Source organism: Camelus bactrianus, chromosome 34 (genome assembly GCF_048773025.1).
Source record: "Camelus bactrianus isolate YW-2024 breed Bactrian camel chromosome 34, ASM4877302v1, whole genome shotgun sequence".
Taxonomy (NCBI): domain Eukaryota; kingdom Metazoa; phylum Chordata; class Mammalia; order Artiodactyla; family Camelidae; genus Camelus; species Camelus bactrianus.
In genome coordinates, this window is record NC_133572.1 from 17,756,753 (window position 1) to 17,781,370 (window position 24,618).

Consider the following 24,618-nt stretch of genomic DNA (forward strand, 5'->3'; position numbering starts at 1 on the left):
TGTGAACTAAACTGCCAAGGTTTATTCAGCAGAAGTCAACAGAAAACTCAAAGATCTCAGTGCCATAATTACTGAAAGCCAGGCCAATTTTAGAAAAAAGAAGATGATGGATTAGGATTGAGAAAAACTCATCAATTGAACACAGAAAATTAAGTAAAAATCAGCAAACTTTTGCTCATAGGTTAGTAACTATAATTGGTTAGAATGTTTTTTTGCTTAAACCACTAAAAGATTTCATCAACGTATGTGACAATAATTTGACCTTGATGGGAGACAAGTATGATGTTACAGTGTCTTCCTGTATCTTTTTTCCATGCTTATTAGGGAAATGGAGGCTTTTAGTCCAACAGTGGTTTCAAGCCTGGACTTTTGAACCAGATTGTCTCCTAAGTCCTGGCTTCCCTACATCCTAGCCGTGTGAGCTTAGGCAGAAACTTAGCCTCTCTGCTCCTCAGTTTCTTTGTCTGTAAAATGGGATGGTAACAGTATCATGGTTAGTAATAGTATAGCTAACTCAGAGTTGTAAGGATTCAACAAATTTATACATGTACAGCACTCAGAGCTGTACCCACATGGTGCTAAATCACTGCAGGGGTCAGAATTTTGGAACTCTGGCAAAGGGTGCACTATTCAAAAAAACAAATAAAAATATCAAACATGGGCCTTTTAGAGATTGGTATGAATGGGCATCTGTGCTTTTTTTTTTTTTTTAAACCAAACTGCCCTCGTCTTACGGAAAACTAAAAATGATACTCTTGAAAGCTACACTGCTCCCATCTTTTACTCTCAGGATCTCTCCTTCAGAATGGTACATTTTTTAATCTGCCTGGATCCCGACTTTCTCTGTCCTGGTTTGTACTGGCCCTGCCGCCTTCGACAGAACCCAGATACCAGGATGACCACGCAACAGCAGAGAAAGACGACAGAGGTGCCGAGGGCCACAGGAACCAGCCACGTCGCGGACGTCCCAGGCGCCCCGTCAGCTGCTGGGTCCTCACTCTCAGCTGTCTGGTTTCTGCTGCTGTACCCTTTGGTTTTGTTCAGTAGTTGTTTGCTGCTGTTGAGTCGGGATGGAATAGGCATATGAGACAGTTTTGTGTCTATGGGCACAAAGAAAGGAGAAATAGTCTTGTTATCTGGATTGCCGATGAACTCAGTACTGGGTGACACCACATTTACTTTTGCGGTAGTGGCGTCGTTCAGGGAAATGAATCTTGCCCAGGAGTCTGTGGTTAATTCCTTTGAATACCTGGTGGTGGTGGTGTTTGCGACCAAATCTTGACGTGTGGTTGACGATGGAGCCTCCATTGACGGTAGCATTTGGTGTATCTCGGTGGCTTGTTGTTTATCTAAATTCATAGTTTTTAGAATCCTTAGTCTCTCCCACGTATTGGAGGAAGAACGAGTATTTAGATATGTGGGCAGTGACTGTTCAAACACCAGCAAGTCTGGATCTATACCTGAAAGATAGACAAAGCATTGTTTAAATTGTATTTTTAATTTAAAAGAGAGGACCTTCGAGCACCGTTTGGAGAAGTCTTGGATTTTGCCACTATGGTTATTGAACTAAGCTAATTTCAAGTTCCACTGCTGTATACTTCCGCTAGGCTCGGAGACACAGCGGCCACATCAGAATTCATCTTAACTTTCTAAGGCAGTTTCTGTTGTGATGGAACTTGGCTACAAGGTGGAGAAAACGTTGTGTCCGCTGGGGCTTTGGGGGCAACAACAGCAGGGTTAGGGCAGGGGCTGCAGAAACAGTAACCATCTGATATGTTTAACGTGTTAACGTTAAAATGGGGCCTGAGATGTGGAACTATTTAAAATTAGCAGAGCCGAAAGTCTCATCCCTTTCCAGGTGGTGCCTGCGGGTCTTCAGTGTGCTCTCTTTTCTTGTAAACTAACTCCTTTCTCTCTGACTTCGAAAGCTCTCAGCAGCTTTCCGCTTCCCCTGATGGTGGTCACACTGCTTCCCTTTCAGTCTCTCCCTGTTCTCTTTTCCTCCCAACACAGCAATGTCCACTTCCTGCATTTCCTTTCTGACTGTTTTGTGCCTTCTGAATCTTGTTTCCATTCTCCCAAACTCTGCCAAAATTCTGCTTTCCTTATTTCCTGATCACTTGTGTCTCACTGCTTTGGCTTCTCTCTTGTCCCCGAGACTGCTGGCCATCCTCTGCCTGAATTCTTCTCCCATGACTCCCTGGACCCCACATTCCTCTGGCACGTTACCTCGGACTGCCTGCCTCTTGTTTTTTCTTTGTTTTGCTGGTTCTCTCCCAGGTCCTAATGGTTGTGCGGTTTCCACAGTCGTTAGTCCCTGGTTTTCTGCTGTATTTCTCTTCATCCCATACCAACCCCCTCCAAAGAGATTGTCCTCACCAACTGTCACCACTACACGGATGGCCCTGAAATCCACATCCCCAGTTTCTCCCTCCTTGAGCTCTGATCTCATTTCTCCTGTGCTCTGGCGAGGTTCCCACTTAGACATCCCACATCCTCATGAACATTCTCAAGGCCATCATTTTGCCTGCCCCCTCGCCTTGTTCAGCAGCGTCGTCATTCTTCTGTCACCCATGCTGGACTCGGCACTGCAAAGGGATTTTTGGCTCCTCCGTTCTCTCCTTTTTCTTTATCCAAAAAGTAACCAAGTGCCTTTCAACTCCTTCCCAATATGCTGGTAACCACCCCTTCTCTTTGTCGCAACTACAATCACCTTGTCCAGATGTAACGTTGCCCTGACTGCATTTTTTAACCTGCACCATGCATCTAATTCTCCTAGATTAAGATAACCAGACACATCACTTTAATGATAGCTTTTTCTCATTAAATACCTTTGTTGGTTCCATATTTCTGACAAAGTTAAACCAAAACTCTCCTCTGTCCTTTTGTCACCTGGCCTACCTATCTCACGCGTATGTCCCCTGTAGCCCTAGATGTCCGCGTATTGTAGCCACATCAGTTTCCTTACTTTCCCAAGTATGACACGGGCTCCTCCTCTTGCCTCTCCCTGGCCTCTTCCATGAAGCCTCCTCTGAATAATCGAGGTTTCTTTAGCCTCTCCTGCTTTTGAGCCTTGGCAGCTGGTTGAGGCAGCATCACACATTTTTGTATTTACTTACTAGTTTCACACTAATTGTAAGATGTGTCTCATCAACTAGATTTTAAGGAACTCGAGGGCAGAGACATGGCCGCAGTCTCCTGCAGTGCTGCGCACAGCCCGGCGCGTTCCGTGTTCAGTAAGTTCAGGTTGACGAAGACGTTTACCTCCTTTGTACTGTGGTGGCAAAAATGTATTCTTTGATGTTTACTCATTTGTACCTTGAGATTACATACACGGGCAAAGGACACTTAAGTATGTATTTTTCTAAAGTAAAATGCCCTGGTTATCGTGGGACCAGTGATACCCTGCTGTGTGGCAGGAAGTGCATTTCCCCGCCCCTCACGTGAGTATTTGTAACATCTTTGTACATAGTGTCAGATGCCCTCACAACTCACACTCAGCATTTTCTTTATTTCCTAGTGGCATCTTTAACCACTGTAGTAGAAATACCTACTTTGGCTCTGGCTGAAGGCTCTTGGGATAAATGTGTTCATTTTTGAATCCTGTTCAATCACATATGATTTGTTATCCAGGGTGCACTCATTGCTGATGATCATGCCAAACTAAAGGGAATTTCTTCTTAGTTTTCTGCCCTGGAAGCCCCAGACTTTTCCAGACAGAGTTCACCAGAAAATAATGATCTAGAGATTCATCCGTGGCTACCGTCAGCCCATTTCTAGGTTACACACCTCTACTAAAATATTACCGACATTCTTCAAAATACATACAAAGTACATGGATCATTACCGTCTGTTATGTTGTATAAAATGGCACTGGTTCCAGGCTCCAATATGCAGCTGTCCAGGGTTGGGCAGTGGACATGCAGACAGTTGACATTGTCATGAATGGGGTCGTGGAAGAAGACAGCCAAGTTACAGGAAACTGAAAAGGAAGCAGGCAACGTACATCGGCAGACGGGCCTGATTCCTCCCGCCTGCTGATCTCTGCGTAGCTGACATTTCTTTCAAGAACCCGGGATTAATGGTACGTTGCAGGGCTATGTTCAGACTTCTGACATTATGAACTACAGGAACTATGACTCTGGGAAAATGCCGTTTCAACAGGAAATATCTACTGGTTTTCTCTGAGTAGTCTTCCACACATTCCATGCTCCACCGGGTTGCCTGGAATGCTTCCCAGTCCCAGTGTTTTTTGTTCATGAGAAGTTCAGTTGGCTACAAACAAACCTGTGGGGATTTATACATATCACATTTCTAGGTGTAATACCCTCTCGGAATGCTAAGGCACCGCAGTCCACCAGAGAAAGAAATTGGCAAATAAATGGACAAATGCTGTCACAGAAGGGAGAGTAACAGGAAGGGCAGAAACAGGGATGACCTCATTGCTGGGCGAGGCCCAGGTGGTGTGAAGGCAGCAGGCTGGGTGAACATGACTTTGACCCCGACTGCAGGTGTGCACCAGCCCCAGGCTGCAAAACCACGTCCAGTGAAAAGCTAATCAGTGTCATTCAAAGAGGAAGGGAGCAGACAGACAAGGCTGCTAGCATTAGGAACTCCAGTGGGTAGGGGTACATCACTTGCTCATGCTGCCTCCCCTGTCCTAAGTAAACTGGCTCCTTAAAACACATGGTGTTATTTCTGGAAAAACCATTGGTTGAGTGCAGATCCTCAGTCTGTCCTCCCTGAAGTGCAACACAGATTTTCTTCCTGCTGCAGTGCAGTGGGAACCATGTGGTAGGGAATATTCATTGGCCCAAAGGTATCAGCTTCTTTAATAAAATGAGATTACAGAGGGATAGTGTATGATTACCAGATCTCAGAGTATGCCTACAACTGCTGTGGAATTGTGGCCAGAACCTGCCTGGCTTCTGTGTAAGGTTAACTGCGAGAGTGACGCCTCCCCCCATGACTTCTGGGACACCCCATGTTTCTGCACTCTTTATTTTTCCAGGAGAAAGAATAGAACGAAAGTCAATTAACGATACATTGCTAATGTATTACAGATTACAAATGCATTCTTCAAGGACTGTGCTGTAAAACTGAAGGAAAAGAGATAAAAAATACTCAAATGTTGACATCTAAATTTCTGATAAAAAAGTATTTGATGCTGTAGGGAGCAATTTTTAAAGATGTTTGACATTTTGCATGTCCATTTCAGAGTCCCAGCTCTGAGCAGGTTAGCTATTACAGGATTGTGTCATTTTAAAGTTCTGGCTTCCAGCTAAAAACTGGGCTCTACGTTCATCCCTTTTCTTCATCTGGAGAAAGAAAGCCACAACGTGGAAGCCACGGGGGCTCTGAAGTCTTGGAATTCTATTAGATGCTTCTAGTACCCCTGGAAGTCCAGAGGCCACAGCATCTCTCGTGTGGAGAGTCAGGTAAATCCACGTCCCAGGAAAAGGTTGAAAAGGTACCACTCCTCCCTCATCTCCTTTCAGTGAAGGCTTACGGGGTGAGAAGCATCTGCAAGCTGAATACCCAGATTTGCTATCTTTTCAAAAAATTTCCCTTTAATAAATTAGCTGCTGTCACCTGTGCCTGATTAGCTTCTGAGGGCTTACTTAGTCTGTGACAGCTTCTCACACTGTGGTCTCCTGACAGTCGGTTTCAACACTCTGAGGCGCTCCAGTCTGCATCACGGAAATCTTACGTGGATAATTGGAAAGGAGGCCTCGGCAGTTAACGTCAATATCAGACCACCAACATGTGGAACAAGAAGAGAATTACTGTAAAGTGTTGTCGCTTTTCTTGTTTCTTTCTAAGCATCTCTCAAAATCTTGGAAAATTAAAAAATAAAGTCTTTAGACAAACGTAACTTGAAATTCCTCAGCGATGAAAGGTTTTCCCAATTACAGGCCTTATTATCGTATTATATGAATGATAGTTCACCTTGATTCTGGATTTCAGACCAAAAAAGCTGTTAGGATACTCTGAAATCTTATGTTTGTTTGTTTGTTTATTTGGTGGGGGGAGGTAATTGGGTTTATTTGTTTATTTTTAGAGGAGGTCCAGGGGGTTGAACCCAGGACCTCATACATGCTAAGCATGCGCTCTACCACTGAGCTATACCCTGCATGCTAGGATACTTTGAAATTTAATTTATTTCTTCCTTTCTTTCTTTCCCTCCCTCTCTCCCTTCCTTCCTTCGTTTTTCTATTTGACATATATCTCCTTATTTCTTTCAAATCATGAACCACAATCTAAATTCCTGTTCAGTGCACCCCACATTTGGTCAACCCAAGAAAGCATATTTTAAAAGTGTGATATGATATCAATATCACCAAAAGAGCTTTGAAAAGGAAATTATTATAAATATTTTGGAAACTATATATGCTGTATTCTGAGCCATAGAAATATTGGTAGTTGGCCCTCAAGGAAATATTTTCACTTAACACTTCAGTGAAGAAAAGAGATTCTCTGTTACCTGTAGGTGCATAGACTCCTAGGTCATGATTAGATTTGTAAACCGAGCCTGCACTGGCCCCAACTGCAAAACCAGTCTCAATGTGTCTCCCTCTCTGCGCTCCCCCACCGCCCAGCCCCACCTCATCCCAGGGCATATTCCCCAGACCTTCTCCACCGTTGACTGGACCCTCTGCCTAGGGCTCCTTTCTTAGGTCTTCATGTTTGAAGTTTCCCCCAATTTTTGCTCAGGCGGGTCATGAACACTTACCATCCTTCCTCAGACAGCAGCTCCGGCTGCATTTCTGACCAGTGCTCTCGGAATAATACTTCAAGAACTGGGCGCCCAGCTTCTGAGACTCCTCCAGGTCAATTAGCAGACCTGGGAAGCGACGGATCCAGCAGCCTCTGTAAAAAATGTTGGGGGAGCAGAGAGCTTCTGAGGTCGACCCCATGCTGAGGAGCAGCACCACGCCTGCTGCCACCACCGCCGTGTGCATTTCCCTGGAATGAAGACTCGCCAGTAAGTCTGATGACCGGGCAGAAGCTGGAGCTGACCATCGGGGTTTAGAAGAGTTTCTGGAAATTCAGGGCTGTTGCCAAGGGAGAGCTTCCTTGGACCTTTCCTGGCAGGTCACTTGCTAGAAAAATGAAGCGGCTCTTTGACGGCACATTGAGTTTTCTTTTGTTTCTTCCCAGTTGTGCCCTGGGTGAACATTTGACCTGCTGGGGTTAATTCTGAATGCTTTCCAGGCCATGTCAAGACTCTGTCCCTTAGCTTCTTGAAGACGTAGACTCTCCCCTCTGCCTTTCTTCCTTCTCTAAAAGCGAATAGTCACAGACACCTTTTACTAAGTAAATATAAAGACAAGTCGAAATCCTAGCCAAGAGTCTTTCTGGAGAAAACAATGGTTTAGTCACTTGATGTCAGATAAAGGGAGGATCCGTTTCACCAGAAACAAGACATCATTTTGTAAGGGCGCCTCTGTATGGTTTTTTAAAGAAACTTGTGCCGGCAGATTATTTTGTTTGTTTCAGTCATCTTTTTTTTTTCTTTGAAATGTATTCAGATTCATTAGAAAACTAATTTAAGCACTGGTTTAAATTTTTTGCTTTTACTAAAAAAAAAAAAAAAAAATCTGAAAAGTAGATGAAAACTCAAAATAAAATAAAAATTTAAAAATTTGCGGTGATTTTAAAAACACTGACTATGAATACTAGTCATTTCTTGGGGCCAGGCGTTTTTTTTGCAAAGGTCAGCCACAAGCTTTTTTCAAAGAAGATGAAAGATCCAGCCAAAAGAATATCCTTAAATTGTAGATGGAACATCCATTTAAGTATATTTTGTTCAATCAAGGAAAAAAGAGCATAATTTACAGTGAAGATTGGGAAGATGTTCAAACTGGGGGTTGCCTGTTTTCTGATATTTGTGTTTTCAAGTTACAAAGAAGACTTTGTGAAGCACAGACATAAAAGTATATGCACCTCAGAAGCAGATGCAGAAGCCAGAAATGCGCATTAGGAAAAAAGTTTTAAACTTCTAAATATTAATAAAGTAGCTTTAATGATAATGCCAAAGCATTTGAAAAAATATTTAAGGCACTGAAAATAGCCTACTTTGGTGAAGATCGTGTGTTCCATATCCCATAATATCCAAGATGAAATTAGTTCAAAGCATAGAACTGTTGCTTTTTTTGTATCCATTTTCACACAAAGCATTAGTGGTAATTAGTTTGGGACATAAAGTAATGTACTGCTCTCTTTTTAAAAAAAAAGATGAAACTTTTTCTCTCATCTGTGATCTATGTTCCTCTCATACTTTTTTGCACACTCACTCACTCACTCACTTGACACAAAAATGTTAACATTCTTTGAACTTTCATCTGTCCACCTGTCTCCTAATGATAGCTTAATTATCAAATCTTTTGATTTTTAGAAACATATAATATTAATAATTGGTAATGAAGAGGATGATATTCAAAAGGCTGAACAGCTTTAAAAACAAACATTTCACTTCTGAGCAAAAATTATATTACAGACTAACTGCTAACCTTGCATAATCCACAGAAAATGCACTAAAAATGATAAATACTTTATTCTAGTGAACTTCTCTTAGAAAGCAAGTTTCAGTGGCTTACCTGCAAATAATCTGTTCATCTGTTCCAAGGAAAATGAGAAAAGAGGCTTCCTAAAGGCAAAACAAGAAGACAGATGAGAAACAAAAGATCACTCTCAGTTTTATCACAAGATTCCATAGCCATTTTGATTAGTTCATGCCCTGGGAACATAAACTGGAAAGTCAACTTTCTGACCTTCTAACCTCCATCTTTCAGTCACATTAAATGTGGTTTCTTTTGTGTGACATATAATTCCTTGAAGTTCTCATGTTCCCTGCAGGCATAATGGAACAATCCACAGTTGTCTAATCCTTTTGCGGTCAGACGATGGTCAAGGGGAGATCAAAGTTGCATTTTAAAGAATCTACCAGTTTCAGTGTAAAGGCATGCTTTAAAATTAAACAACAACAACAACAAAAACAAATTTGGGGGTGATTGATAAACACTGAGCCTGGAAACAGGTACCTTCTTGGAACCAAGCATTTTGCAAAGAAGAGATTAAAAACCAGACTGCAGGGGCAGAGAGAGGAATTCAAAAAGAACTGAGACATGTGGACCAGAAGCATCCCCCCCCCCACCAGCCTGATTCAGTAGCTCTAGTGTGGGAACCAGAATTCTTATTTTAATAAAAAGTGCCTCAGGTGATTTCCTAAGGTTTTTGGAAAACCCTGAAATAAGTGGTTGAAATAAACGAATGTTTTGCCCACGAGAAGATGCTCAACTGGGATGAAATAGAACCATTCAAGAACTGCGCTACTTTAAACTAATTTAAACTGCCCCACGTGCTTTAGTGAAAGCAAGATATTTGGACTTGCTTATTAAAAACAAAAAGAAACAAAGTTGTTTTAGAAATACTGGAGGGACTAAAAAATAGAAATAACTTTCAAGTGATAGTGAAGTAATAGCATGGGTTTACTAAATCCAAAAGACATTTGAATAACAGTCAATATCTCATCCTTATTTTAAAGATGCTAATTGTTTATCTACATTTTCATTTCATCGGGTCATAAAATTGGTGGACATCGTTTTCAAAAATGGGGCCTGAGAAATTGGAATATGTCATTACTTTTTCTTAAAATATTTTGCTTCTATTAAATTGATATACATTCACTTTAAAAATCCAAACCATACAGAAAAATACAAAGAGAAATAATAACCATTCAAGATCTTACAATTTTAACATTTCAGTAAACATCCTTCTAGACATCTCTATTAAAAAATAGACACATATATGCAATTTTACAAAAATGCAATCATAGTTCCAGAAACTCTTTTTAAAAAATCCAGTGGAAAATTATATGCTCAGTGTCTCTAAAGAAACCTACATCCAAAGATGTAATAGCTCTATGGTATTTCATTCTACATGTGTACCAAAATTTTCTGTTCCTCAACTTCCTACAATACTTAAAATAGTATTATAACCCACGTAAAGCACTTACAACATGCCTGAAATATATTAAACATTCAATAAATATTAGCTACTACTATTACTAAACACTTTTCAACTTCTTTATTATTCAAAGCAACACTGTAATAAACATCTTGTACTTTGGTATTTTTCCATTCTAGGTCAAAAGGTATATTTTTCCATAAATTATTTTTTTTTAAATTAAAAAAAATTGAAGTATAGTTGATTTACGATGTTGTGTTACTTTCTGGGGTACAGCAAAGTGATTCAGTTAACATATGTATATATTCTTCTTCATTATAGGTTATTACAATCTATTGAATATAGTTCCCTGTGCTATACAGTAGGACTTTATTTATTCTGTATATAGTAGTTTGTAGATTTTCCAAGAATTCTTAAAGAAATCATTTATTTGACCATTATTTTAGTCTTTTGTAAAACAGATCATGATGTAAAGTGTTTGAAGTGAATCATAGTACCACAAAGGCCAGTCTTTATTACTCACTGATCACTTAATAACAGATCTATAAATCTCCAGGTATAGACAAGCAACATTTTTACGAAGCTTAAACTACTATATATAAAATAGATAAACAAGTTTATTCAATATCTTGTAGTAACCTATAATGCAAAAGAATATAAAAAGGAATATATGTATGTATATGTATGACGGAAACATTATGCTACACAGCAGAAACTGACACAACATTGTAAACTGACTATACCTCCATTAAAAAAAAAAGAAAAAAATAGTCTTTTGTAAATGAAAGAGTTTATATAAATTTGACTGCATTTCTAGCTTAACAGAAAACTTGACTTTGGGCCTTGATAAAATGATTTGATCTTTAAGAGGCCTTACAGGATAAATGCCCAGTGCTGTCAAACTGAAACCACAGATTACCTGCCAGAGATCTACTCCGATAATATTACTGTGTGTGAACTGCCTTTCTAATGCACATGATTTTTTGGGTCTATTTTTAAAAGGCCAGAAAATGCCATCTGAGGCATATCTATGACAGTTGGGAGACAAAAGCATCCATTGGTGGAAGATTCTAAAGGGACGGAGCAGAGACTAAGAGCCTGCTCTTCCTGGCTGACCCACTGAATCTGGCATTGTTGCTGATGGAGGCAGGTGCAAATCAACCCCAGGTCCAAGGCTCTTTGACACAGGGGGCGCCGCCGGGCAAAAGTTTCCCAGCTCAATGCCTAACGCTGGATGTGGAACTTTACCTACCCAAAGAGGTTGCTAAATTCATGATCACTCAACCCCAAAGAACCGTAGATGTCTCGGCTACACGCTCATTGAGAACAGAAGTGTGAGAGGTCCACGTGAGAAAGGAGTCTTATCAGTAATGATTTAAAGGGCAGGTGAAGGAAGGTAAAGGCTAGAAGTTTTCCCCAGAATCCAAGAAAATAACTTGAAGGAGGCAAGTCATAGGTCCATCTTTATTTCCTTTACTTTTCCCAGAGACACTAGAGTCTACCAGAATTTTTTTTCCTATGTCTTTAAAGTTTTAGTTCCTAATTCATGGTGTATTATAAAGAAAATAAAGAATGACAACACCTCACTATGAAACAGCTAATTTACACAAAAAGAAGCACAAGTGTAACCCAACAGTGTGTTGAAAGGATGTCACATTTTACGAAATGACTTTCTTCTCTGATTTTTAACCCTTTCCCTTCCTAACATAAAAAGTTAGCGCTGTAGGAGGTATCACTTGCTTGAAAGACGGGAAATGTACTTATGAAGAAGTTACTATTTAACAATGTTGTCATTCATAAGGAAAACTGAAGCTTGTAATTAAAAAAAAAAAAAAGAAAAGTCCAAACACATATTCTTTCCAAATTGAGGACTACTGTAGATGGTTCTCAATCTTGGTCTGGGAAAGTTTCCAAGGGGTTTTTGGTAAGAAAAAGTGAACACATACACTCTGCTCGCTCCCAGTCCTCTCTCTCCTTCTTCTCAAAGATAACCTAACGATTACCGCCCACTCCCCCTTTCTGGGATTAATTCTTATCTCATGAGCAACACAAGGTCCTTATTATTGGGGGAGAGGTTTCTATTTGCAGTGTTCGGTGGGAGAAGACGGGCGAGAAGCATCCTTCCTCTAGGCAGTTCTCAGCCGGCGGGACAGGGGTAGGGGTAGGGGTGAGAGTGGCAAGAAAAGCCACCGCTGTAGGCAAGTATGAGCGAAAGAGACCAGACTTTCTACTCAGAGATACCATTCTGTGCCTGTTCACCCAACCAAACTGAAATAGGGAACGCAATGGCCATTAGAAAATATTTTACAAGAAGGTACGTTATCTAACTGTGTTCAGTTGAGTTGTACTTCTTTCTTTTAGCAGCATAAGGATAACGGGCCCCAGCAGCAAATATGAGCTCCTCTGCTTCCCAACCATCGGGTGCACCCCGAGCATTGAGTCCCGCAGAACCTGGGCATCTGGCTGGACCCCCTCTTCCTGCAAGATGGCTCCTACCCGATGGCCACTCAGGACGCTCAGCCCTAGGTGCCACCTACACGTCCAGAGACGGCCCGCGCGCCTCAGCCCCCCGGGACACGATGCCGGACTCGTCCAGCTGGGCGATTCCGGACGTGATGTCCTCTGGACTCCCTGGACCCCGGCTCATTTCATCCCCTTCCAAAAGAAAAGCCCGTTTCTTCTGCTCTCCCCTTCGCGCTGCTAAGGCGGCGCGCAAGAGAAGGCAACCGGCTTCCTCCCGCATCCTGCGCGCCGGGAGCATCACTGCAGACGCCGCGGCCCTCGGAGTCGCAGCGCCCGGCCTGCGAGGGCGGCCGCGGGGACGCGCCTTCCTGGGTCCCGCCGCCCGGGCCCCCGGCCTCCCAGCCCTGCCCGCGGGGCTGGCGCGCGGCGGGGGTCCGGGGGGCGGATGTGCGACGCCGGGCGTGCGAGGCGGCGGCCCGCGCGGGCCGGGATCCCCTCCCCGCGGCCCGCCGGGGCGACCCCAGCGGGGAGCGCGCGCGCCGCCCGGGCCTTTTTTGGCGAGGCCGGAGGCCGGAGAGGCCGGGCCGCCGCGCCGGCGGAGGACGAGGGGCGAGGCTGAGCCGCCGCCCCCCGGGGCCGGGAGGAGGGGCTGCCTGGGGAGGCGCCGCCAAGGCCGTGAGGCGCTGGGCGGGCGCGGGCAGCCCTGCGCTGCCGCCGCCTCCTCCCGGCGCCCTCGTCCGGCGCCCGCCCCGGAACCCGGCGAGCGCGCGGGGGCGGGAGGTGAGCGCGCAGAGCCGGCGGGAGCCCCCGCCGCCCCCAGGCCCCCGGCCATGTCGGCCGAGGAGATGGTGCAGATCCGCCTGGAGGACCGCTGCTACCCGGTGAGCAAGAGGAAGCTGATCGAGCAGAGCGACTACTTCCGCGCCCTCTACCGCTCCGGCATGCGCGAGGCCCTGAGCCCCGAGGCCGGCGGCCCCGAGGTGCAGCAGCTGCGCGGCCTCAGCGCCCCGGGCCTGCGCCTGGTGCTGGACTTCATCAACGCCGGCGGGGCCCGCGAAGGCTGGCTCCTGGGCCCGCGCAGGGGGCAGGGCGGCGGGCTGGAGGAGGAGGAGGACGACATGGACGAGGTGAGCCTGCTGTCCGAGCTGGTGGAGGCGGCCTCCTTCCTGCAGGTCACGTCCCTGCTGCAGCTGCTGCTGTCCCAGGTGCGGCTCAGCAACTGCATGGAGCTGTACCGCCTGGCGCAGGTGTACGGGCTGCCCGACCTGCAGGAGGCCTGCCTGCGCTTCATGGCCGTGCACTTCCACGAGGTGCTGTGCAAGCCCCAGTTCCACCTCCTGGGCTCTTCTCCTCAGGCCCCCGGGGATGTCAACCTCAAGCAGAGCCTGAGAGAGGCCCGGATGACAGGCACTCCTGTCCTCGTGGCGCTGGGGGATTTCTTGGGGGGACCCCTGGCCCCTCACCCCTACCAAGGGGAGCCCCCGTCCATGCTCAGGTATGAGGAGATGACTGAGCGCTGGTTCCCGCTGGCCAACAACCTTCCCCCCGACCTGGTGAATGTCAGGGGGTACGGGTCCGCCATCCTGGACAACTACCTCTTCATAGTGGGCGGGTACCGCATCACCAGCCAGGAGATCTCCGCGGCGCATTCCTACAACCCCAGCACCAACGAGTGGCTCCAGGTGGCCTCCATGAACCAGAAGAGGTAAGCGCCAGCCGCGCTGCTGCTTTCCCATGCACTCACCTGCTCATGAATCGTCCCCCTGATGTTTACCGAGCAGCCCCAGGAGGCTGCGCTGAGATGGGAATGCCGTCCCTGGGAGCGGGAGCGTCGCTGGCCTTGACTTTGGCAAAGTTCCCGATGAACTAAGAACTTGCAAGGAGGAGGAGGCCCCAGGGAGGTCAGCTAACTGAGTAGTTTCCTTGCAGGTACTGCCCTTCAGACAAACTGCCTTTTCCTTCTTCCTTTTTTTCCCCCTGTCTATCTCAGTGGAAGAAAGATGTCTGTGGTTTCCTAGAAGGATACTTTCAAAGAAAACTTTCATTTTGCTTTTGTTTTTACCAATTTTATTTTTTAGGAACTAATCCTGTTTATAATGACACACGAGGCAGTCAGCTGTAACACTGAATTTCGAGCATCTTTGTTGTTAATGACTTTGAAGCCTTTCACACTGGAACACCAGCTGTGATCAGAAAATAATCATTGGAATTCTAATAATCTTAGCTATCACCTTTCTTCTTCTTATTATTTTTTTAATCCTCTCTTTGCATCTCACTTTATCCCAGTCTTCATCATGGACCCAAAACCTGGAATTGGTCACCTGCAGAATCAGGATGTTTCCATCCACCCCAGCCTTCTCCCTTCCCATCCTGCAAATCCTTCCCAACATGCACTTGGGTGATTCGAAGAAAGGAAAAGAAAAGGAGGAGATTGGGGGCAGGGGGAGGGAACAGAGCCAGGAAAGGACTGGGAAAGCGAGAGCAAAGAGCATCATAGGAAGAAGTGGTAGGACAAAAAGATGGGAGGGCCCAGGATGGCCCAGAGCCATTCAGAAGGAAGGACAGGAACACCCTGTCTTCTGGTCCACTTGTAGCCATCTCAAGCTCCATCATGGTTCCTGCCCTAAAGTGTGGAGTGAGGAGTCGGGGACTCACAGCCAGGCCAAGAGTCTTAACCGGAATAGGAAAGTCATTATGCATATTTACTTGACTTAAGTTTCCCCCCCAGGCTAGGGGCATACATTGAGTTTATTTCTATTATAATATAAAATTAAATTTGAAAAGTGTTCTTTTTTTCTAATGATAAAAAATGTATAGTTATTCTGGAAAACTGGAAAAGAATGAAGCAGCAGGAAGACTGTCACCCTTACTCCCCACTTCCTGGAGGAGATAACCATCCGCAGGTTGGCGTATTTTCTTCCAGCCCCTCTTTGGTGCATCATAAATAATTGGGATGATAGTGTGTTTAAAACTTGACATCAGAGAGTTATTTTTAAACACATTCTAAGAACTTTCGTTGAAGCAACGAACATGCAGTGGTGATGGGCGGTGCTCAGATTACGGGTAGAGGCCCAGGAGGGCTGTCTGTCACCTTTACACACGTGTCTCCCACTGTGTCATTTAGTGCTCAGCAGGCCACCCCTAGCTCCACAACTCCAACACCACACCTCACAGGATTCTCTTTTTATCTCCACAAATCGTTGGTAGTCCTGAATGTCCTTTCTGTCCTTTTTGGGGGAAAAAAAGTATTCAAGTAATGCATGAATACATGCTTAGAAAAACTGCAAATGACATGAAAAACCATGTGGTAAAAAATGTGTAGTTATTGACATGTTATATTTATATAGGTATATCTAAACATTTATATTTATAAATTAATAAATGTATATTTATAGTATTAGTATGTTGATAGTGGTTAATAGGGAAAGATGTATATATGTATGCATGTACATATAAGGCTGTATATGCATCTTATATATATTTTTACTCTAAAATTGATTAAGTTATGCTGATTATTATGGCCCTTGATATTTCTACTCTAAATGTTTTTTCTTTAAAAAAAAATTTTTTTTTTGGTGACGGGGAGGTAATTAGGTTAATTAATTAATTTATTTTTAGAGCAGGTACTAGGGATTGAACCTAGGACCCCATGCATGCCAAGCATGTGCTCTACCACTTGAGCTATATCCTCCCCCTCTGAAAGTTTTTTTTATATCAGCAAATGTAGATCCACTTCACTCTTGTTAATGGCTGTATAGTATTCCAGTTTGTAGGTACTGTAATTAGCCCCTCCCTTATTCTTGAGCATTTAGGGCTTCCATTTGCCATTATAAACAATGCCATGTTGAACATCTTGATATATGTGTGCCTATCATAGTAGGCATATGTGAGTTAGTTCTATATGGCAAATGCTGGGAATCCCTGGATAGGTGGGGCAAAGTGTACGTGCATTTAAAATTTTGGTAGCTCCTGCCAAGTTGCCCGTGAGAAAATTGTTCTGATTTTTCTCTGTCAACAGTGTTTGAGCTTGTCGGTTCCCTGTACTCTTGTGAAGATGTAATCATTTTTTATTTTTACCAGTCTAATGGGCAGAAACACTGGTGTAGATATCTCTGCTTGGAAGAGGAATTGTTCATTTCATATGTCTGTTGGCCATTTGTATATCTTTTATATATGGCCTTTAGTTTTTAAAAAATGTGTTATTTTTTTTTTTTTTTGTATTCATTGTAAAAATTCTCTTCATGCATATAGATACTGATCCCTTGTTTCTTAGGTAATGCTGCCTGTGTTCTTCCCTTGCCCTTATTTGATCATAAGGCTCAGAAGTGAAATGCTGGAAGCGACCAGGCAGGTAGGATCAGTGAGTGGAGGGGGTGGGTGAGAGTTACGAACCGGAGAGCTACTGACCCACCGCAAGAGGGCGCCACCTCCCGGCCACAGCTGGGTAATGCCGCATAGGCGCGGGGAATGGTGTGTCAGACCTCCAGATAACCCAGATTTTTAGAGCAACTCGCTCCATCTAAAAAACAAACAAATCGACAAGATCAACAAAAACACTGTAGACCAAACAAAGTGTAGGCCAGAACTGGCCTTGTGAGCCTTCAGTTTTGGACTTCAGATTTATAGTGTATTCTTATAGGAGGAGATTTTAAATGTTTTGTAGTCAAATTTGTCATGTGTGTCCTACGAGCTTTTTATCTTGCGTGGGAAAGCTAGAGGTTCTTGTACATCACTCGTGTATTTCGTGACCTATTCCTTTTACACTTTGGCCATTTTATCTCGACATCTGAATTTGTTTGGGGTTTATTTTCACATAAGGTATAATGTAAGGTTATAATATGTTTTCTGATGTCCCAGTAACCTCAGTTCTTCACTGTGATTTGCTAAACCAGTTACATGCTTATTTTCCTGTTTCCAGATGGACAGACTGGCCATTCCGGTATCAGTAACACATTTTTAAGTTATTGTAGCTTGTGAATCTGTTTTATTCACAAAGACGCATTTGTTCTGTCTTGTTTTATTTTAATTCTCTTGGCTATTCTCCACATATTTTTCTCCTTCAGATAAACTTTAGAATCAGCTTGTCAAGTCCTGTTGGAATCTTGATTGGAATTGCATTGTATTCATAGGTTAATTTGGAGGAGGATTCACAGCTTTATGATACTTTGTAGCTGGATAAATGGTTTATTTCTCTATGTATTTATTTGGGTCTTTTGGTCCCTCAGAAAGGATTTCTTTTATTACCTTTGTATGTATATTTTTTGTTAGGATTTTTGTTTGGTATTTTCTAGTTATTATTTTTTTCTACATAGTTACTTTTTTTCCATTAGATTTTTGAAGTTGAGTGCCATGTTGGAATTTGTGTCTTTCTTTATCTCCTTCAGACTTTGACTCAAATCTGACATAATCTCAACCAAGAGTCCCTTCCTGAACCCTCAGTTAGGCTAAATGTTCAAACTCCTTGCTTTTCTATCATACTCCCCACCTTGAATTGAAATTTTCTGTTTCTGTTTGTTTCTCTGCCTTCTGATTCTGGCCTGTTCAATGCTTATGTATATTCACCCGGCTGATATGGTTTCCAATAAATAATAGATGCTTAAAATGCATGGCTTTTTTGGATTGTGGAATATAGTTTACCTTATTGTAGTAAAAGTAAATGTATATATTTGTATTCTTTTAAAGTGTAACATCACAGTGGAGATTTTTCTCTTGCAACAGTCATGATAGTTATTTAGAATAGCTGAAAAAAAATGATAGGTAGCATTTAATTAAACACTTAACTCTTTACCAGGTACTATTCCTACTACTTTGTGTGCATCGTCTCATTTTGCCTTCACAAGGATTATATGAAGCAGGTTCCCATTTTGCAGAGGCAGAAACTGAGGCTCAGAAAGTAAATTGCTCAAGGTGTGGAAAAAGTAGGGTAACCAAAATGTACATCGCCATTGACTAGGTTATAACCATTTAGAGTGTTGACAAGTTTTGGCTTATAGATTGACAGTGACCATCTCAAGCAGATCTTTAACTTTTCCTTTAAAAAATGATTTTCTTCCAAGAAGTGGAGCACAGGTATTTCATGGTACTCTGCTGCTTGTCAGAGTTTCCTCACGTGTGCCTCAGCGTCACCCAGCCTCTGTGCAGGCAGTGTTCTAGTCACCACTGAATAAACAAACAACAAAGAGGACATGGTTCCTGCCCCACAGGAGCTTATAGTTGAGTTTGGATAATGAGACAAGTGAAAATGAAACCTAGAAGGGGACTGTCCCTGAATAACGCATCTGGCACAGGTTCCAGAAATGCTGCAGGAAACTTAGAATCTTGAGTAGAAAGGGCGGATTTCAGCCTCTGGTTACACAGCATTTCACATCTGCCTTGATTCACCGCCTCGGCCATGTGTCTGTATGGTTTTACTTTGACAGAAGGGTCAAAGGCAGAGCAGCCCGCGTTCCCCAGGGACTGAACAGTGCAGTGATCCCAGGATCTTAAGTAACAAGGGACAGGCGGGAACCCTGGGACTAGGAGATTCTATAAAGCCCTTTGCACCCTGGAGAAATGCTGCCATATGACCAGCAGTGGACCAAAAAAAAGAAAAAGAAAAATGTTTGGTGCTGTGGCCACTACTTGAAAATAGCAGTGTGAGCACACAGCACTGTCGGAGAGGGTGCCTTGAAGTCCAGGCACGCACCACTGCCCAGCGGTCTGAGCGTGGATTTGATCTCAGGAGTTGTCAGGACATAACTCGTCACATGTGAAAGCTTGTGTGCCCACAAGATCGCTTGCTTCCTGTCCCCACTTTAATTAGCGATAACTTGCAGGCATCAGGTTGTTAATTTCTCTCTTTCCAAAGTTGTCTCTGGTCTCTCCCGTTGCCCCGCACCCTTGCTCTGAAATCGGAGTCGGGTTGTGCCCTCCTGCTCTGCGTGTGAACACAGCGAGGCTGGGAGAGACACCCACACGAGTGTCCCACAGAGATGGCGTTCCCGACGTCGGCTCTGGCTGTCCCCTTTCCTCTGAGCCCAAGTTTAGTACTTTAGAGCATTTCTAGAGTCATGGAAACTTCAAGAGATTTTGCCCTCTATGAATAACTAGATGGTGTGAAATAAATAAAGCGTTGTGTCTGTTCACCTCCCCCACCAATATGATTTTGGCCAACAGTTTAAATTGCTTTTGTGTGTGAGTTTCTCAGAGAGTAGGGAGTAGGTAGCAATGGGGACACTTGTTCCTGACCTTCCCTCTCGGCTTCCTGGTCCCCAGGGAGGCTGATACGTGGGGAAGCAGCAGACGGGGAAAGAGGAGACAGAGGTCTCTGATGCCCCACCGACCGCCCAGCCTGCCTCAGAGTGCTTGAGAAAGGGGCTTGCCTTTCAAAGTTTCACTCTGATGGGAACACACTTTTCTGTGCAGCAGGTCCTCACAGCGGTTCACATTTCTTGAGCTCTTACTCAGGGCTGTATACTGTGGTCACGACTTTAGATGTCTTTCCTGTGTCATGCTCACAGCATCTCTGTGAGATGGGTGTTGTTATTGGCCCTGATTCTCCAGAGGGGAAACCGAAGCTCAGCGAGTTTCATTAACTCGCACAGGTTCACAGAACCCGCACCCTGAGCCGCGCAGACCCCCCCTGCATCCCGCATCCCTGCGGTCGTGTAAGTTCTCATGGGTCACTGATTCCTGTGCGCTGCTGGTTAGCGTGTTTCGTGTTCCTTAGCTCTTAAGGATTTAGAGAGCTTTTCATCTCTTCTAAGTGAAGTAGAAATTAAATCGGCATCTAATTTTTCTCACCTTCATTTCTGTTTACTGTAAGTCAAGTATGTAGCTACAACAAATTTATGATTTGGTTTAAAAATTCTTTTTGCCTCCTGAGTGGAGTATGTTGGGGACCCATATTAAGGATACACTGACGAGATGATAATTTTAAAAAATAATGGATAGCCTGGATTCATTCCTTGACCCTTCAGGAGGTGAAGAGTGGAAGAGGCACTGTCAGAGGATGGGCAACGACGTGCTGACTGGCAGGAACTTATGGATGAGGGAGCACTTTGTACATTACGGCCTGTGGCTGCTGCACTTGACAGATGAGAAACTGATCCTCCTGAGGTTAAGAAATGCAGGCAGTGACGTGCAGAAAGGCATCGCCTCTAAGTGACCTCTTGCTGCAGGTTGCCCTCTCAGCTTTCTCAGCGCGCCCTTCTCTCTCCTACTTCACAGATGGGGAAACTGAGCCTCAGATCACCTGAGATTCAGTGACTCGTTCGAGGTCGCAGAGCTGTTGAGTGGTGGGGCTGAGAGTCCCTGGTACAAGCCTGGGGACCTCATAACCCTCGGCGTCTGCCTCTGCATCAAGTGGCCTGCTTTCGGGTGGCAATTTCATCATCAAACAAATTCAATATTGAAAAGTGTTTCTCTCTTCAAGTGAATCTGAGCATGTTGGGGTCTGGCGAGATGGAGCTGTGTACTTGTCACTGCCTATTCATTCAGCCTCAAAAAGAAGCCCCTTACGTATTGCTCAGGACAAATGATTATGCTGGATGGAAATCAAAACCTGTTTTGATCTTACAAAATTTACTATCTGTGTATCTTGGGGAGCAAACACAAATTGTGGGCTGGTAAAATTTAGTGCTTATTTGCAAGCTTTATTTCCTTTGGTTCCCCAAATTTGCACACACAGAGAGGGCATCGTGGTCAGATTTTAAGGACCATTGGCAGCAGGAAAGGTAAGCAACATGAACCAGGGACCCCCCCAGTCACTGCCACCCCGGTGAAGTCTGTTGACATGAAAACCTGAATGGCTGGCTGCGTTTAATGGACAGTGTGAGGCTGTTGATGAAGAAGACTCTATTCACTCTCTGATTTGAAAGGCAAAGCTAAACTAAAACTCATTTATTTATTTATTTTAAAATTTTACTTATTTATTTAGTTTTATTGAAGCACAGTCAGTTACAATGTGTCGGTCTCTGGTGTACAGCACAGTGTCCCAGTCACACATGTACATACATATATTCGTTTTCATATTTTTTTCCATTAAAGTTTATTGCAAGATATTGAGCATAGTTCCCTGTACTATACAAAAGAAACTTTAAAAAAAAATCTATTTTTATACATAGTGGCTAACATTTGTAAATATAAAAACGTATTTAAATGTAAGCATTACAGGCACCTTTAAAAAAAAAAAAAAGTCAGTTTTTAGTGGGTGGCGGTTACTAACATATGATCTCTGTTGCAATGCACCAAAACATCTGTCAGGAGACGAGGCAGGGCTCCTGGTTCACGGCTGCTTTTTTTTTTCTTTGTATTATTTAATTATTTTATTTTTGGCAGGGGTGGGGGAGGTAATTAGGTTTATTTATTTACTTTGTTTTTTAGAGGAGGTAGTGGGGATTGAACCCAGGACCTTGTGCATGTTAATAAGCATGTGCTCTACCACTTGAGCTACTCCCTCCCTCTCACTGCTGCTTTTTAACCTACCCTCTTACATCGTTTTTTCATTTGTAGCTTCTACCCCCATTCTTTCTCATCACATTGTCACTTTTGAAGAAATCATTGTGTTGGCTTTAGATGGCCTCTAAATTCACCTGGTCTAGAGTCATTATTTCAAACACTAGAACACTGAGAAACTACGTTGACAGTGCCTTATCTCTGTGTAGTACTCTCTGATGCACTGTTTGCCTTAATGGTCTCGACCACCCTGTGATGGGTCATTATCCCCAGGGCAGAGATGAGGGTCAGGGAGCTGGTTGTGAGCAGAGCAGGGACTGGATCCAGGTCTCTCGCTTTGTGTGGCTGCTCACACTGTTGTAAACTTGAGACAAGTGGCGACATCGCAGTCGCCTGACCCAGCGCTTCTGAATGCTTACCCTTCCTGGCCTTCAAGGAGTCCATGAATCCCTGTGTACCACATCGAAACAAATTAACTCTTTCTTTTCAGCTCAAAAGTCATGAGACTTTTATTCAGTGTCTGAAGCTAATAAGCAGAGTTTAATTTTCTTACTGGATATGGGGCTTAAAACCAGTGTATTTCTCTTTTTAAAATTATTTTACTCTTATGGTAGGCGAGCATTAGTTGATAGAAGTGTTTGTTGAGTTAACATGTATAAATACCCTAAGAATGCTGGATCCAAATATTTTCAATTCGTTCGGTGCTTACCTGCCCCTATTTTCTGTGTTGTGACCCAGGATAGAAGATGTCCTCACAGGGAGGAAGGCGGGCGAGTGATCTGCTTAGGGGAAGTCGTGGTAGACAGGTGCCTGGCCCACCCTGTCTCAGCCACCCTTTGCACGCGCTTGTCTGCGTGCGCAGCGCTGGTGTGCGCCGAGGACGGAGCCCGCCCGCCGGGGGCGGGGAGACAAGGGGTGGGGCGGTGCTTGCTCCCGCTTCCGCAAGAGGTACTGAGTTTAGCGTATACAAGATGTCTTCGGTTCTTGGCTTGAACAAAGCAAGGTTAGTTCTTGTCGTATGGAATTGTTTATCTGCAACAGCTAAAGGTCAGAGACTGCACCATTCTTGTGGGCTCTTGGGCATGAGTGAAATTTGAGATGCCGCTGGGTCATTCCTGTCCCCAGGCGGAGCGCACCCAGCTCCGAGCGCCCGTTTTCTCCGGATGTGCCGCGGGTCCACACGCTGCCTTGGCAGATCACGCTGTTCGCTGTCTCACTTCTGAAATGATCAAAAGAACTGACTTTGGGGGCCTTTGTGTCTCTTTCAGGTCTAACTTCAAACTTGTGGCTGTTAATTCAAAACTCTATGCCATCGGTGGGCAGGCCGTTTCTAACGTTGAGTGTTACAACCCTGAACAGGATGCCTGGAATTTCGTGGCACCCTTACCAAACCCCCTGGCTGAGTTCTCTGCGTGTGAGTGTAAGGGGAAAATTTATGTCATTGGAGGATACACTACCAGAGGTAAGTGAAGGGGGCCTAGAAAGTGGTCCTACGTGTGAGCTTTGGCGGGCGGGGGGAGGGCGGGGGGGCCGCAGGAAACACCAGTGCACCAAGTGTGAGTTCTCTGTCACATGCTACGTATTTACCTTTCTGGAAGGGAGAGCCCTGGATAACCGGGGTGGTTTGGACAGAAGGGGCCTTGACGCCTTTGTGTGAGCATGAAGATTGAGTAAGGTAGGGGGAGCTGTGAGCAGATTTGTGTATGTTCTTCCTTCTCCGGAAACTCCACCTGGTGGTCAGCCGTCCTGGGACTCAGCAGGGTAACTCCCATCCTTCTCCCAAACGCACACCGGATCTGCCCCCTCCAACACTTCGGAGTTTCGTGCCAGCGCATCCTTGCAGGTCTCCGTTTTCCCTTTTGCCCTTGTGTTTGAGCACCATCGTGTCAGATACAGATTCCAGAAATGCAGCTCCAGGCTGTTGTGCGTGAGTCACAGGAGGAGCAAAGAACGGGAATGTAAGAGAATTCTTTCCTGCCCAGCGGCGGGAGGTGGTCGTGCTGTTTAGTAAAGCACACAGATGTGTTCTTCACTTCTTTGGGAGGGCATTTTATTGTTAATAATTTGGAAATAAAAAGATCCTCCAGCAGGTTTTATATGGCTGGCCTTGGTAGGGAGCATCTCGCAATTTGCTCTTCCGTCATCTCCTAGCCAAGGCAGTCTACTCCCTCACTAGGTCTGTCTGACTGTGTCATGCCCAGAACTTACAGAAAAGGCACAACTGGCCTGTTCAGGCTTTCAGCCACATGTAGAGCTACTGTTATGATTGACATAGTGAAATAACCTGTTACCCTCTCTGGTGTGATACGGGCAAGACAGAGCTCTCCAGCCCTGGCAGGTAACAAGCATGGACAAATGATGCTGGTGGCCCCATTAAGCTACATGTGACCATCTGTAACTTTGTGAAGGACAGAAATCCACATCATCATAATATAGTGTAGGTGCTAAAAATTCATTTCGCCATGACCAAATGTGTCTTGCTTTGGGATATACATTCGAGGAAGAAGTTGAATGTAAGGTGTTTTATAAGCAGCTGATTGACTTTTTTGGGGGAGGGTTAGGGGGTTTTGATGAACGTGGAGTTCCTCTAACAGTTGATTTGGGGGTGAGGATGGTAGGCAGTGTTTTAGTTTCCTGTGGCTGACTTAACCAGTGACCACACACCTGGTGGCTTACAGCAACAGAAATGTACCCTGCGCAGGTCTGGAGACCAGAAGCCTGACATCAAGGTGTCGGCAGGTGCGAATCCTT

At 44.4% G+C, this 24,618-nt stretch overlaps 2 protein-coding genes across 3 annotated transcripts in view; one reads left to right on the forward strand and one right to left on the reverse strand.

Moving 5' to 3' along the window:
* Window positions 1–14,573, reverse strand: MANSC4 (MANSC domain containing 4). Of its 2 annotated transcripts, none has more exons than XM_045510369.2 (5): window positions 14,177–14,573; window positions 8,601–8,650; window positions 6,734–7,283; window positions 3,848–3,982; window positions 1–1,460 (listed from the first exon to the last, which is right to left on the reverse strand). In XM_045510369.2, exons 3-5 carry the CDS (start codon window positions 6,960–6,962, stop codon window positions 787–789), a joined length of 1,038 nt encoding a protein of 345 aa, XP_045366325.1. In that variant the 5' UTR covers window positions 6,963–7,283; window positions 8,601–8,650; window positions 14,177–14,573; the 3' UTR covers window positions 1–786. The 2 variants fall into 2 exon arrangements, with proteins under 2 accessions (XP_045366325.1, XP_010944873.1); XM_010946571.3 differs by lacking the exon at window positions 14,177–14,573 and adding an exon at window positions 12,466–12,604.
* The window catches only part of KLHL42 (kelch like family member 42), a 20,344-nt gene continuing 8,274 nt past the window's right edge, over window positions 12,549–24,618 (forward strand). Inside the window, exons 1-2 of the mRNA XM_010946572.3 lie at window positions 12,549–14,137; window positions 23,136–23,329. Of these exons, the coding sequence (XP_010944874.2) occupies window positions 12,549–14,137; window positions 23,136–23,329 (1,783 nt within the window). The remainder of the gene's footprint in view (window positions 14,138–23,135; window positions 23,330–24,618) is intronic.

Bases quoted from the DNA above. Each gene is read 5' to 3' on its own strand.
- MANSC4 (XM_045510369.2), bottom strand. From the start codon at position 6,962: ATGCACACGGCGGTGGTGGCAGCAGGCGTGGTGCTGCTCCTCAGCATG. The intron at 3,983-6,733 runs GTAAGTGTTCAT...CTTCCTTTTCAG, and splicing joins CTGCTGTCTGAGGAAGGATG to TTTCCTGTAACTTGGCTGTC. The intron at 1,461-3,847 runs GTAATGATCCAT...TCTATCTTTCAG, and splicing joins TTTATACAACATAACAGACG to GTATAGATCCAGACTTGCTG.